Source organism: Rhincodon typus, chromosome 1 (assembly GCF_021869965.1).
Source record: "Rhincodon typus isolate 14 chromosome 1, sRhiTyp1.1, whole genome shotgun sequence".
Lineage (NCBI taxonomy): Eukaryota > Metazoa > Chordata > Chondrichthyes > Orectolobiformes > Rhincodontidae > Rhincodon > Rhincodon typus.
In genome coordinates this window covers 64,608,260-64,621,799 of record NC_063332.1, presented here as the reverse complement: position 1 = coordinate 64,621,799, position 13,540 = coordinate 64,608,260, and the positions used below count along the sequence as shown (strand labels likewise).

Here is a 13,540-nt window from a genome sequence, read left to right as displayed (position 1 = left end):
AAATCCAGAGCGTTTTCTTGCCCCCACAAAGGGTATAAAAATCTGAAACTTGATTCTTCCAAAGGCGTGGATGCAGAGACAATCGACAATTTCAAGATCTAGGTCGACATCTTAAGTATTTCAAGGAATGCAGAACACAAGTTGATAAAAGAAGTTGAGATATAGATTAGGCATAATCAAACAGAATGACAGATCAGGCTCCAGGGGCTGAATGGCCTCTTCTCAGTGCTGTATTTTTATACGTTTACACACTTGTTTTTCCAGCAGCCTGGAAAAATGTGGAAATAAAAGCTGGAAATGATAACTGTCAAAATACGTTTGTCTGCAGCTGCTGGTATTGTGGCACTTGCACTCTTCTGCAAACTAGGTAGACTGCACATTACCCAGAGCTCTCCATCGAACAGAGATCTCCCACTCCTGGTTGCAAAATATCTTTGTGGTCTATGAAATATTATGGTGTGAAAGTCACTTCACATAACACAAAATCAAATGGCTAAGTGCTGGGTCTCCCACACATTATGCCTAATCAAACTCCAAACTCAACAACAATCAGAGATCACAAATTTCACAATCATTCCAGATTTAATAATTACCAAAATGAAAAATGACAAATAAAGTTATTTTCCTTCAGCTGTGACTAAATCTGGACGTCATGTGTTTATCTCAGTTGTTCAACGGAGAAACTTGAACCTCCAGAAGAGCTTATGAAAACAACTTTTTAAAATCTACAGCTGTAGCTCCTTACTCAAATAAGCCCTTTTCCCTACACCTCTAACTTCACTTTTAAAATATATCCACTGAGACTTAAACAACAGTTTGGAATTTGTTCACACTCTCATTTCTCAGAAAGCATTCTATTTTCTAGCAGTAAATGTTTGATAAATAATTCCAACTTCACCTTTTTGGTAATAACTTTACACTCATGCCTTAACACTACCTACTTTCTATTCCATGAAAACACTGTTTCCTCATTCACTGCTGCAAAATCTTCCAAGAGTTTTGTGCATTATTACCGGATTTTGCATATTAGAGAAAGGAGCCCCAGGTTGACACAGAACATTATAAAAATATTACTTCACGATATGCAAGTATCATCTTCAAGACCATAGGAGCAGAAATTAAGCTATTCGGCCCATCGAGTCTGCTCGGCCATTCAATCATGGCTCTTAAGTTTCTTAACCCCGTTCTCCCGCCTTCTCCCTGTAACCTCTGATCACCTTAACAATCAAGAACCTATCACTGTCTTAAGTGTACTCAATGACCTGGCCTCTACAGCCTTCTGTGGCAATGAATTCCAAAAGATTCACAACTCTCTGGCATCTCCGTTCTAAAGGGTCTTCTCTTTTCTTTTCTTTAAGGTTGTACCCTTGGGTCCCAGTCTCCCCTGTTAACAGGAAAATCTTCCCAACGTCCACTCTGTCCAGGCCTTTCAGTATTCCCTAAGTTCCAATTAGATCCCCCCTCAACCTTCTAAAGGCCATTGAGTATAGACCCAGATTCTTCAAACGTCCCTCATATGTTAAGCCTTTCATTCCTGGGATCATTCTCATGAACCTCCTCTGGACCCACTCACAATACTCTAAATGTGGTCTGACCAGATCTTTAGAAAGCCTCAGAAGTACATCCCTCTTTTATATTCTCATCCTCTTGAACTAAATGCCAACATCGTATTTGCCTTCCTAACTACCAAATCTACCTGCAACTTAACCTTCAGAGAATTCTGAACTAGGATTTCCAAGTCCCTATCACTTCAGATTTTTGAATTTTCTCCCCATTTAGAAAATAATCTATGCTTCTATTCTTCCTACCAAAGTGCATGACCTCACACTTTCCCACATTGTAATCCATCCACCACTTCTTTGCCCACTCTCCTAACCCAAATCCTTTTGCAGCCTCCCCAACTCCTCAATACTACCTATCCCTCCACCTATCTTTGTATCATCTGCAAGCTTAGCCAGAATGACCTCAATTCCTTCATCTAGATCGTTAATGTCTAAAATGGAAAAGTTGCGGTCTCAACACTGACCCTTGCGGAACACCACTCGTCACTGGCTGCCATCCTGAGAAAGACCTTTTGTCCCCACTCTATGCTTTCTGCCACACAGCCAATCTTCTTCCATGCTAGTACCTTGCCTCTAACTCCATAGGCTCTTATCTTACTCAGCAGTCTTCTGGAAGTCCAAGTCGATAACATCCAGAGTAGTAAATAACTATGCATTCAAACTGACTGGAAAATAAGTTTTTAAATTTATTCCTCACCTTGGTTAGCATTTGCACCCTGAGGCAAAGCATTGGTTAAATTGGGCAGCTCATTGCCATGGTTTCCATCCTCCCAGGGACAAACATCAACACAATTCCATTTTTTGAGCTGCTTTAGCCAACCTGCTTTCTGTTCAGGCTTGCAATGGGGATTTAAGACTATACACATCCACAGAGCACCTAAGAAACCAAAAGCAGAGACATATCAAAATAATGCCAACAAAACCTCAATTTTAAGATACAACTCATGAAAATTCTGCAAAGGAAACTGGAAACTTAAATTTTCATCAACGTTAATAAATATTGAGAACAAATACAGCCCAGTCATACTGCCAATTTACATTAATAGCAGAAAGGCCTTTATTTTAGTTATTTGGCATTTTTCATTTCTCAATTGAAATTAACTCATGATAAAGTTTCTTATAATTGGAATTTAACCAGCTATTAGAATACCATTTTTATACAGAGATATCTAAATAAACCTCAATGCATAAAACATCTGATTAGCGTAAAGTGAAGAGAGTGCACAAAGCATATTTACTCAAAATTAAAACTATGTACCTCCTGCTTATTTTTACATCATTAATTATGTAACTGAGATAATGATGTGACATTTGCTTGCCTGGTTGATGCTCTATAATAAAGCTTTTCCTAGCTTTGTAATGAAGAGCTTCAATCTGAGTAAACTCCAGACCAATCTGTTGTGAAAACTCTGATCATATTTTTACAGCTGTAACAAACATCACCACAGCAATTGAGACAATCCACAATGCTCAAAAATAAAGTCAATTTGTCTCCCAATGCCAATGGATCCTTAAAAAAAAAAAATTGCAGAAGCTGGATCCATCTTTTCAGCAAAAATCATCATTTCTTCTTTGATCCAAGTACACCTCATTTTGTTGAGAGCATTTCAACATCTTGGAAAAGTATTATTTACAAGTAAGCAGTCAACAAACGGGGCTTGACACCATCCAGGACAAAGCAGTTCAATTGACTGACAACATCCACAAGCATCCACTTCCTCCAGCACTGACAGTCAGTAGCAGCAGTGTGATCTATCTACAAGATCAACCGCAGAAATTCACCAAAGATCTTAGACAGCATTTTCCAAACCCATGACCACTTCCATCTAGAAGGGCAAGGGAAACACCACAACCTGCAAGTTCCCCTTTATACCATCCTGGCTTGGAAATATATCGCCGTTCCTTCACTGTGTCTGGGTCAAAATCCTTTAATTCCCTCCCTTATAGCATTATGGGTCCACCTATAGTACATGGACTGCAGTGGTTCAAGCAGGCAGCTCACGACCACCTTTTCAAGGGCAACTATTGACAGGCAATAACGGCTGGCCAGCCAGCAATGCCCACGTCACGAGTGACTTTTAGAAAACTTGCCTTGACAGTGTTCAACATGGACTCTGCCACGATCATTTAGCTCCTGACCTCATTTCAAACATGGTACAAACACTCAAGGAACTTGAACCCATCCAGGACAAAGCAGCCTGCTTGGTTGGCACCACATGCAGTACACCTTCTACATTCACTCCTTTCACTATTGACATACAGTAACAGATCGTGTACCATCCACAAGATACACTGCAGAAAGTCCCAAGGTTCATAAGACAACACCTTCCAACTCTCAATCTTCCACCTGGAAGAACAAGGGCAGCAGATACATAGGAACAACGCCATCTGCCAAGCCACACATCATTCTGAATTGGGAATATAATAGTCTTTCTTAAGCTTCGCCAGGTCAAATACTAACAGTACCGTAGGCATCCCACACAGCACATGAATTGCAGTAGGGTATGGCGGCAGCTCACCACCACCTCAACAGCAACTAGGGACAAATGCTTGCCTAGCCAGCAAAACCCGTTAATGAATAAGAGTGGGGTCACCACACCCAAAATGTTAACTCTGTTTTTTCCCTTCACAGATGCTGCCAGACCTGCTGAGCTTTTCCAGCAATTTCTGTTTTTGTTCCTGAAAAAAAAGTTTTGTTCAAACCACAGAAATGCTGGTACTAAGAGTCAGATGGGGTTTCCACAACTTAGCTGCTGTCCAATGACCACCATATCACAACATGAAGCCATAACTTCAAACTAATTACAATGAAGTGACTTTCCAAAGCAAACATTCCAGAAGGAACAAAAAAAAAACATACAGCCAGAATAATTTACTATTACAATTAACAATAAAGATCAGTTTTTGAGCCAGTCAACCTCATAATAAACGGTTCCAAAGAAGGTCTAAACTAACCAAACCATTTTTAAACGTTTTCAATAATCATTGTCTGGTTAATAATGAGCGTTTGCACAGGCATGCAAAAGTTTGGGCATCGGGAAACAAACTTTTATGAATAATAACACTACATTCATCCACAGAATGATTTCGGAGCCTACAGCTCAATTCAGGCTTGCAGTTCAAATGTAATGAAAAAAATTGCAAAAAAGTTTTAATTTTGAGAGACTGGGAGATGGACATTGCAGCCCTTGGCTCACACCCCTTCCCCCATTCACCACAACACAGACTTCTAAATAATTAATCCATGCTTGACAAGGTGCAGATCAGACACTGCTAATGCACACCTATTTAAGGCTACAACCTGCCACAAATTCAGGTGGACTGTCGCAACCACACGCCAATTACTACTGCAGCCTCTGTGTGGCTAAAATGCACTTGCCTAAACAGAAACAAACAGTGTGGGGGGGTAAAGCAACTGCTTCACTATCATTGTATTAATGGATTCATGACTAAATGAAGTAAATTGATTTTGATTAGACAATACATGTATAATTCTGGCAGAAAAAAACTTCCATTTCATTCTTAGTTTTCACATTGAGTCCAACGACGTGGCCACACCATTTAGCTTTGTATCCAGGATAATTTATAAAGAAGTTGAACTTGTGTCTGACTGGTACATATGACAATCTTTAGTGTAAGTATTCAAATATCAATATTCCCATTAAATAACTAGATGCTAACTCTCAGCGCTATGCAATTTAATATTCATGCCACTGGGGAAACAGTAGGAATAAATTATAAGGTGATGTATAGCAAAGCTCCAGAGGGAAAGAGGTCCAGAAAACAAACATACTGCCAATTTTAAATTGTGAAACCCTTCCATTTCAGCAATAATTCTAATAAAGTTTACAAGCAGATCACAATTGTGCAATTTGTCAATTGGTTAGTTGTAAACAGTTACACATTTGAAACTATTCCTTGGATTGACAAGTTCCCCTGTACCACTGGCCGTATCTTGCTGTGTAGGCCTTCTCTTGGTCACTCAACATTAAATTTTTTTTTAAACAATTGGTAGTGTGCAAATAAATATGAAGTGAGATGTGTGAAGCATGATGTAGGAGATGAGTTTTAAAGGAGATTCTTAAAGCAGTAGATGAAGGATATTAGCAGGAAATTTTACAGAACGAGAACCAACCACTGAAAATAGTCAGACAATGGGTTGGAGGGTTGTATGAGAGTATGGAATAGGAACAAAAAGGGAATAAAGGAGATCATAAGAGAGGGTGCAACTGGAGGTAATCAGTCACAGGGCTTGTTGGGGGGGGCGGGGGGCGCGAAGAAAGGGGGTTAAATAAAAGGAGGAGGTTTCAATTTAAAGTCTTCACCCTGGTGTTTAAAATAAAAGAGGAAAGTGACAAATGCAGGTCAGCAAGGACACGTATGATAGACTTGGTTTGGTTTATGACGTGACACAGGCAACAAAGTTCAAATGAGCTGGAAACTATCTGGAGTTACTTTGAGTCAAAGTCTTTGAGATAACAAAGCCAATAAAAATATTTCCATGGTTTTATCACAGGATGACAAAGGTAGGCAACGTCAATGTCATCTCAGTGATGGAGAGCATTGCGGATGAGGTTGCAGATGAGGTTGTAGACTTGTGTCCCGAGCCGATGTGTTTTGTTGCAGACGTTTCATCACCCTGCTAGGTGACATCGTCAGTGCACCTCTGGTGAAGTGGTGGCGTTCTGTCCCGCTTGTTTATTATATGCCTCAGTTTTCTGGGTGGTTGGCCAACCACCATGTAAATAACAAGCAGGACAGAACTCCAACGCTTCACCGGAGGCGCACTGACGATGTTACCGAGCAGGGTGATGAAACATCTGCAATCAAACACACCGGCTCGGCGAGCAAGTCTACAAGCTCAGGGGATTTCGAGTTAGAGGTGCAGCTTGGTGTTGGTCATGCCACCTCGCATCTTATAACAGGAGGTGTGAACTGGGCAATGAGCTTCTCTTGTACTTTCAGTTAAAATTCCATGTATGGTTAGAGAAGTTTCAATTTGAATAAGAATGATGATAATCCCCAGCAGCATGCAGCAACGTGGTTTAATTCAGGAATTCATGAGACTAATAGCAGTATTTGTGGCATTTCCGTTACCAACAATTCTAATGGCAACTTTGTTACATCCTTTTTGATACCAAATAAATAAAGGTTTCAGGGTAACTACCCATTCACGAAACAAGAGTATAGTTGAAATACTACAAACATTGTCCACTAACCATTTACCACCACTCTGGTTGATTTTTTCAAAGACAAAGCTTGATCACGTGCAGCAGGCAAGCTCTGTGTACAACCTCCTCAAAAGACATGAAGCAGCATGGTATGGACTCGGGGTCCTCAGACGAATGAACGTTTGATTTTTTTGTCCTAATTCACTCCCTTATTGAATTAAACTTTGATGTATTGGTCTTGACATCTGCTTCAAGCTGATTGTATTGTGTATGATACTTTAATCACTCCCTGTGCATTTTACAGTGGCTGCCTGATTAATGCCATAGATTACCTGGGCTATCTAAGGCAAGTGGGAATCATTGCCCTTCCCCAAACTACACTTCTTTCATTCGTCAAAAAACAGGCTACATACCGAATTAAAAACAACCCAAGTTGAATTAAATTAACAGACTTCTTGAAAATGCTTTTTCACATCGCATACCAAAATGTGTGTGTGAAGATGCATTTGTTTTTAAGCTATTGAAGTTATGGGGCTTGGTTTGCAAGGATGGAAGAAAGATGTGGTGCAGAATCGCATAAAAAACACGTATGATTATTCTTTGTTCTATGATGCAAAATGAAATCAAAACAATTTATCCAAATTCACAACTGACTTTGGCTGAAGAAAAATGAGAATCGACAGACCCAGATTAAGTGAAATCAGATCAAAAATGGCCTACGGAACTGAATTATGGTTAGTCCCTGCTGTGAAATTTTTTTTGCTCAAGTGATTCTACAAAATATAAAACTACAGTTAAAATAAAAAGCAAGTGAAAATTGAGGAATGTTAACTAATGTATCCTGAGGATGGGATCTTGGCTGGAGTTTCCAATATTTGTTAGGGCAGAGTTAGTCTACCATTAAATTTGTTATTGTAATCTCTGTGTTGACAAGCTGTTTGGGGGTCCATCACTCTGAAGTATAGCAGACACTCATCTAAATATTCTTCTACCTCAGTGGTTTCATCAGATTAAGCATCAGGAATTTAATTTAAGAGTTTCAGCTTTATTAGGCTGTCATGAGAATGGCCCAGCTTTGATAACAGGAGCTGCTCTTAGGAATGACACGTATAATGATTCTTTCATACTACACCACAGCAATAAATAGTTGTTTTGCAGTACTATTTTAAATGCATCTTTTATTTAACTCTTTCGGTAGCTACTTCTTCATGAACATTCTGATCCTACCACTACACAGACTATTTATGTCAAAAAGAAAAGGTTTAAATGATTTGCCTACATATCTTGACACAAGGACATCAGAATGTAGCATGCCTGTGTTCATGGCAAATGCGGAATTCTGCCTCACATGTAAACCCCATATTCAAACGGACTATCTTCAGAGTGAGAAAGTGCTCATCTCAGTTGGTTTCTGACAGTGACTCGTGACATTTGTATTCAGGTCCTGCTTTTCCATATGGCTAAAGGGCTTCCAATTTCATTTCACAGCCAGAAGCCAGCAGAAACACCAATTAACTTGCAGATCCCATTTGCTGACAACAACAAAAATCAGCTTCACTGCAATGCCTAGTACCTAGCAGTGCCCAGCATTTAATTCCAAAGCAGAGCCTTGAAGCAATGTGATCCTGTCACTAGTGCACAGAGTTAACAGCCATTTGGCTTACATGGAAAGTCTATTCACTACTGCATTCTACATGTCACCTTTCGTTATTGTACATAATCATAATCCCAGTCACAGAGCAGCCACTTTATCGAGCCTCAAGTCAATGAACAGGCACTGGAAAAGGTTGCCTTCATTTCAAAGCTGATCTATGGACCCAGGCAATGAGAGCTTTAAGGGATCAGCAGATATAACCACCCAAGGCAAGAACCTATTCAATTCACAACAGAAGAGTTCAATGCAGTTTGCACCAAGATTAAGGTCAATAGCTTCTTTATCCTTTCAGAGATTTTGCCCAAATAACCTCAGAACAATTATTGAAGGGGGAGCATTACAATAAGATTGCCACTGCTATTAAAACTCTCTTCTAGCATTTCACTTCTGGGAAAAATAAAGCTGTTGTGCATGATTATTATGCTTCTTCACGAGTCAATTGTAAGAAGATCTAAGTCCCTTCACCCCAAGATGCTTCAATTTAAAATTATCCCTTTTTTATTCTTTCTTCTCAAGCAAATACCACTCCTCAGACATGTCCCCAGACTAAAGTTAATTCTAAACTTCAAGGATTCAGAATATGCACGAGAACGGCTGAGAGCAATACAAGCCTCAACATAATACAGAGCACATTCCTCAACTGCCGAGCACAACAAGCTTAGAATTTTCAGAATCTTCACTACGAACATAGACATGGCATTCTGTGGATGTGCACAAAAATATCTGACAGTGCTAATCAATGCCAAAGTATTTTTGTAAATATCATAATTATCTAGAAACGGTCCATCGACAGTATATTTTAGTGATGACAGTTTGTGATATATTACTATTATTATTTGGAAACTCGGAGCAAGGGATCAAATGTGGAAAGATGCTTGAACATTGTTGCAGATCTTCAGTGAGAACCGAGAGGTGGGAGTGGGGGCTGAGAATGTCAGGCCTGTTGCAGCAGGGTTATAGCTATTTCAACTTGGTCAGTGTTCTGTAATGGTCATTGTTCCCTCAGAGCTTATGATCCCAATGTTTCAGTTCATGATCCCACTTCAGGTCCTGGTCCGATCCTGGTCTCGCTGCTACAAGTGGGACTTGTGTGCGCAACATGGCAACTATGTTTCCGGCATTGCAACAGCGACTACTTCAAGTAGTAGCTCATTTTACCTGTAAAGTACTTTTGAAAGGAGCTAAATAAATGCAAGTTCTTTCCTATTATCAACATAACCATTTTTTAAATTATTTAACAATGCATTTTTACGCACTGTCTCTAACATAAAATCTCAAGCTTCTCCACCAATGAAATTAAGGTAAATGATGTATTTGGGAGTCTGAGGGGGTGACCTTATCAAGGTTTTACAAAATCATGAGAGCCATAGATAACTTGAATAGACAAGGTCTTTTCCGCTGAGTAGGGGGGAGTCTAAAATTAGAGGTATAGGTTTAAGGTAAGAGGGGAAAGATTTAAACGGAATCCGAGGGGTAACTTTTTCCCACACAGAGGGTGGCGCACATATAGGAGGAAGTGGTAGAGGCGCATACAATTACAACATTTAAGACATTTGGACAGATATAGAAATAGGAAAAATTTAAAGGGACATGGGCCAAACACACGCAAATTAGACTAGTTCACTTTAGGAAACCTGGTCAGCATGGACAAGTTGGACCAAAGGCTCTGGTTCTGTTCTTTATAACTATGTACTATACCAAGCAATAAAGACAAGCAAAGAGAAGAGAACAGAAATATGGGAAACATGGGTCGGAGAAAGGGCAGAGAGGAAAAGTCCTTGAGATACATTAACTATCAAGGCCAAAATGTTCCAGAGACAAGACAATAAAACTATAGAGTCTGTATGTGAATACACCTAGCATCATAACAAAGTAAACAAATCAATAGCACACATTCAGGTCACCAAGTACAATCCAATATGCATTACACAGAGCTGGCTGCAGGGTGACAAGGATTGGGTCATGAATGTTAGGGGTATTAAAACTTTCAAACAGGATGCTTGGTAAAGATGGATAAGTAGCTCTATTAATCAAGGATGACATTTGTGCAATAGTTACAAATGACCTTGGCTCAGGAGAGAGAATCTGTTTGGGTGGATATGAGGAATAGTTGGGGAAATAAATAACTAGTGGAAGTGTTCCACAGGCTCCCTGTCAGTTTTCGGGACAAAGTATTCAAGCATTAGATGCCTGTGCTAAAGGAACAGCAATAGTTACGGTGGACTCCAATCGGCATATAAACTGGAAAAAAATCAGACGGTAGCAGAAGCCTGGATGAGGAGCTCATCGAATGTTTTAGACAGTTCAGATATAGCTGGTTTTTAAACCACATTCTGGAATCAGCGAGCAAGTTATATTCAACTTGATGTTGTGTAACTTTTCAGGACTAATGGCCCAGTTTAGCTGTGCCTACAGTAGAACTGAAAGTTGAGGTGGCTGAAGTAAACTGACACACTAGGCTAGAAGACAGATCAGTAGAGGCATTGGGACTGGCATTTAAGGGGATAGTTCAGAATAGTCAATGTATATTCCCACCATGCATAAAACGCAAGGAAACAGCATATATTGCATAAAAGATGAGTGCCAGGTCAGGTTATTGTATTTTGACCAAAGAACAGCAGAGAATGACTAATAGCTTAATCGGGGAAGAAAACAGAGCTTGAGAGATAGCTAGCTAGCTAAATATGTAAAGCTGAATTAAAAAGAAGTTTCTACAGCCATACAAAAATGAGCAATGGTCTCCAGAGACTGAAAATGGAGAGTTGATAAATAGATAGTAGGGAAATGGCAGATGAAATGAACAAGTATTCCACTTCTGCCTTTACTTCAGAGGGTATAAAAACATGGCAGAAATGGCTGTAAATCAAGAGATGGAAGGAAGGGAGGAACTTGACGAAATCACATTCACAAGGGAAGAGGTACTCAGCAAACTGATAGAGATGCAGGCTTACAAGTCCTCAGATGGAATTCGTCCTAGGGTCTTAAAAGAGAATGCTAATGAGCTAATAGACGTGTTGGCACTAATTTTCCAAAATTCCTCTGAATCAGAAAAGGTTCCATCAGCCTCAGAATTAGTCAAAGAGGGAGGCAGAAAACAGGAAAATATAGGTCAGTTCTGAGGAAGGGTCACTGGACCGAAACATTAACGCTGATTTTTTCGCCACAGATGCTGCCAGACCTGCTGAGCTTTTCCAGCAGCTTCCATTTTTGTTCCAGTTAGTTTGAGGTCTGTCATGGGGAAGGTGTTAGAAATGATCATTAAAAGGGAGTATAGTTGCGCACTTAAAGCTCATGTAATTGGAAAGATTCAACATGGTTTTATCAAAGGGAAATCAAATCATACCAATTTATTGGAGTTATGTACTATACTTGGATTTCCAGAAATGGTTTGATAAGGTGTTACATAGGTTACTGCAGAAAATCTTACAGTGTAGGGAGTATGTTGGCATGGATAGGAGATTGGCTGGCTGTCAGAAAACTGCATATGCATAAATGGGTTTCTGTCTGATTGGCTGGATGTGATAAGTAGAATCTGGCAGAGATCTGTGCAGGGGCCTCAAACTTTTACAATTTACGTCAATGACTGCGATGAGGGGAGTGAAGGAATGGTAGTTAAATTTGCAGATGACCAAGATTAGTAGGAAAGTACGTTGTGAAGAAAACATAAGGAGTTTGCAGACAGATACTGATAGATTCAGTGAGTGGGGAAAAGTCTGGAAGATAGAGTGCAATGTGATAAAATGCTCACAAGCGGAAAACAATTCAGAATTCTGAGGTACAGAGGGATTGAGGTGTCCTAGTGCATGAGACACAAAGCATTATTATGCAGGTACAGAGCCATAATAGAAGGCAGCTAATGGGATGAGAAGAATTGAATACAAAAGTAAGGATGCTTGTGCTTCAATTATACAGGGTGTTGATGAATACTGCATGCAGTTTTGGCTCCATATTTAAAGCAGGATGCATCACTGGCAAGGACAGCATTTACTACCCATTTCTAATTTCTTATAGGATAGTTAGGAGACAACCATATTACTGTGGATATGGATTCACATGTACGCCAGATCACTAAGGACAGCAATTTCTCTTCCCTAGTAAAGGGACATTGGTGAACCAGATGGGTTCTTCTGTCAATGTGGATTGGTTACATGATTGCCATTGGCTAGCTTTTCATTCTGGATTTTTAGTGAATTCAAATTTTTACCATTTTCTGCGGTGGGATTGGAACCCATGTCTCAAGAACATCAGTTAACCTGGGGTTCTCGATTACCAGTTCAGTGGTATTATCACAACATCACTGCCACTTTGGGATTTCAATGCATTGGAGGTGGCTCAGAGCAAGTTTAATAGATTGATATCTGGAATACATGGGTTGTTTTATGAAGACAGGTTAGACAGCCTGGATCCATTTCATTTCCACAAGAGTTTAGAAGTGTATGATTGAAGGCTCATTTACATGCATGTAAACAGTTTTTCTAGACTGCTGCTACCAATCTCAGACTCAAAAAGGAAATGAAAACTGCCTTCCTTTCTGAAAACAATATAGAAATACAAGTCAAACTAAAAATTATACCTGGTTCATTTCATTTTACTTATGAATATTAAAAAAAAGGAGCAAAAATTGACCATTTGGCCCTTGAACCTGCTCCACCACTTACTAAGATCATGGCAGATCTTGTGTTTCAAATTCTCAACTACCATCTTGATTGACATTGATTGGTAGCTTCATTGAAGTGTAGAAGATAAGTGCATAATTTTCTTCACAAGGTGGGACATGGAAATTGTGTTTTCTCTTGTGGGTCAGTCCAGAATTAGTGGGATGACAAGGTGTAGAGCTGGATGAACACAGCAGGTCAAGCAGCATCATAGGAGAAATGGTCATCATTTCATCAGAAAAATTGTTTACATGCATTTAAATGTGTCTTTTAAAAGACGCCTTGGGATGAATTGCTCAGCACCCGAGAAAACAATACAAGAGGGGTAAAAAGGGGCTGTTATGGTGGCCTATGACACAATAAGAGTGTCAGAAAGAAGTTATTTTAGAAAGAGAAAACCATCCAGAAGGTCAGTGAGTGCGTAGGTTTCTTTCACAGAGAAAAAGAGAGATTATTCAGAGAGAAAAGGACTCTAATATCAGCAGTGTAGTATGAAAG

General features: G+C 39.6%; 1 protein-coding gene across 1 annotated transcript in view; it reads right to left on the bottom strand.

The window, feature by feature from the left end:
* Positions 1-13,540, bottom strand: part of LOC109935539 (zinc finger SWIM domain-containing protein 6) — a 186,902-nt gene that overhangs the window by 48,134 nt on the left and 125,228 nt on the right. The window contains exon 5 of the mRNA XM_048602643.1: positions 2,260-2,439. Within this exon, the coding sequence (XP_048458600.1) occupies positions 2,260-2,439 (180 nt within the window). The remainder of the gene's footprint in view (positions 1-2,259; positions 2,440-13,540) is intronic.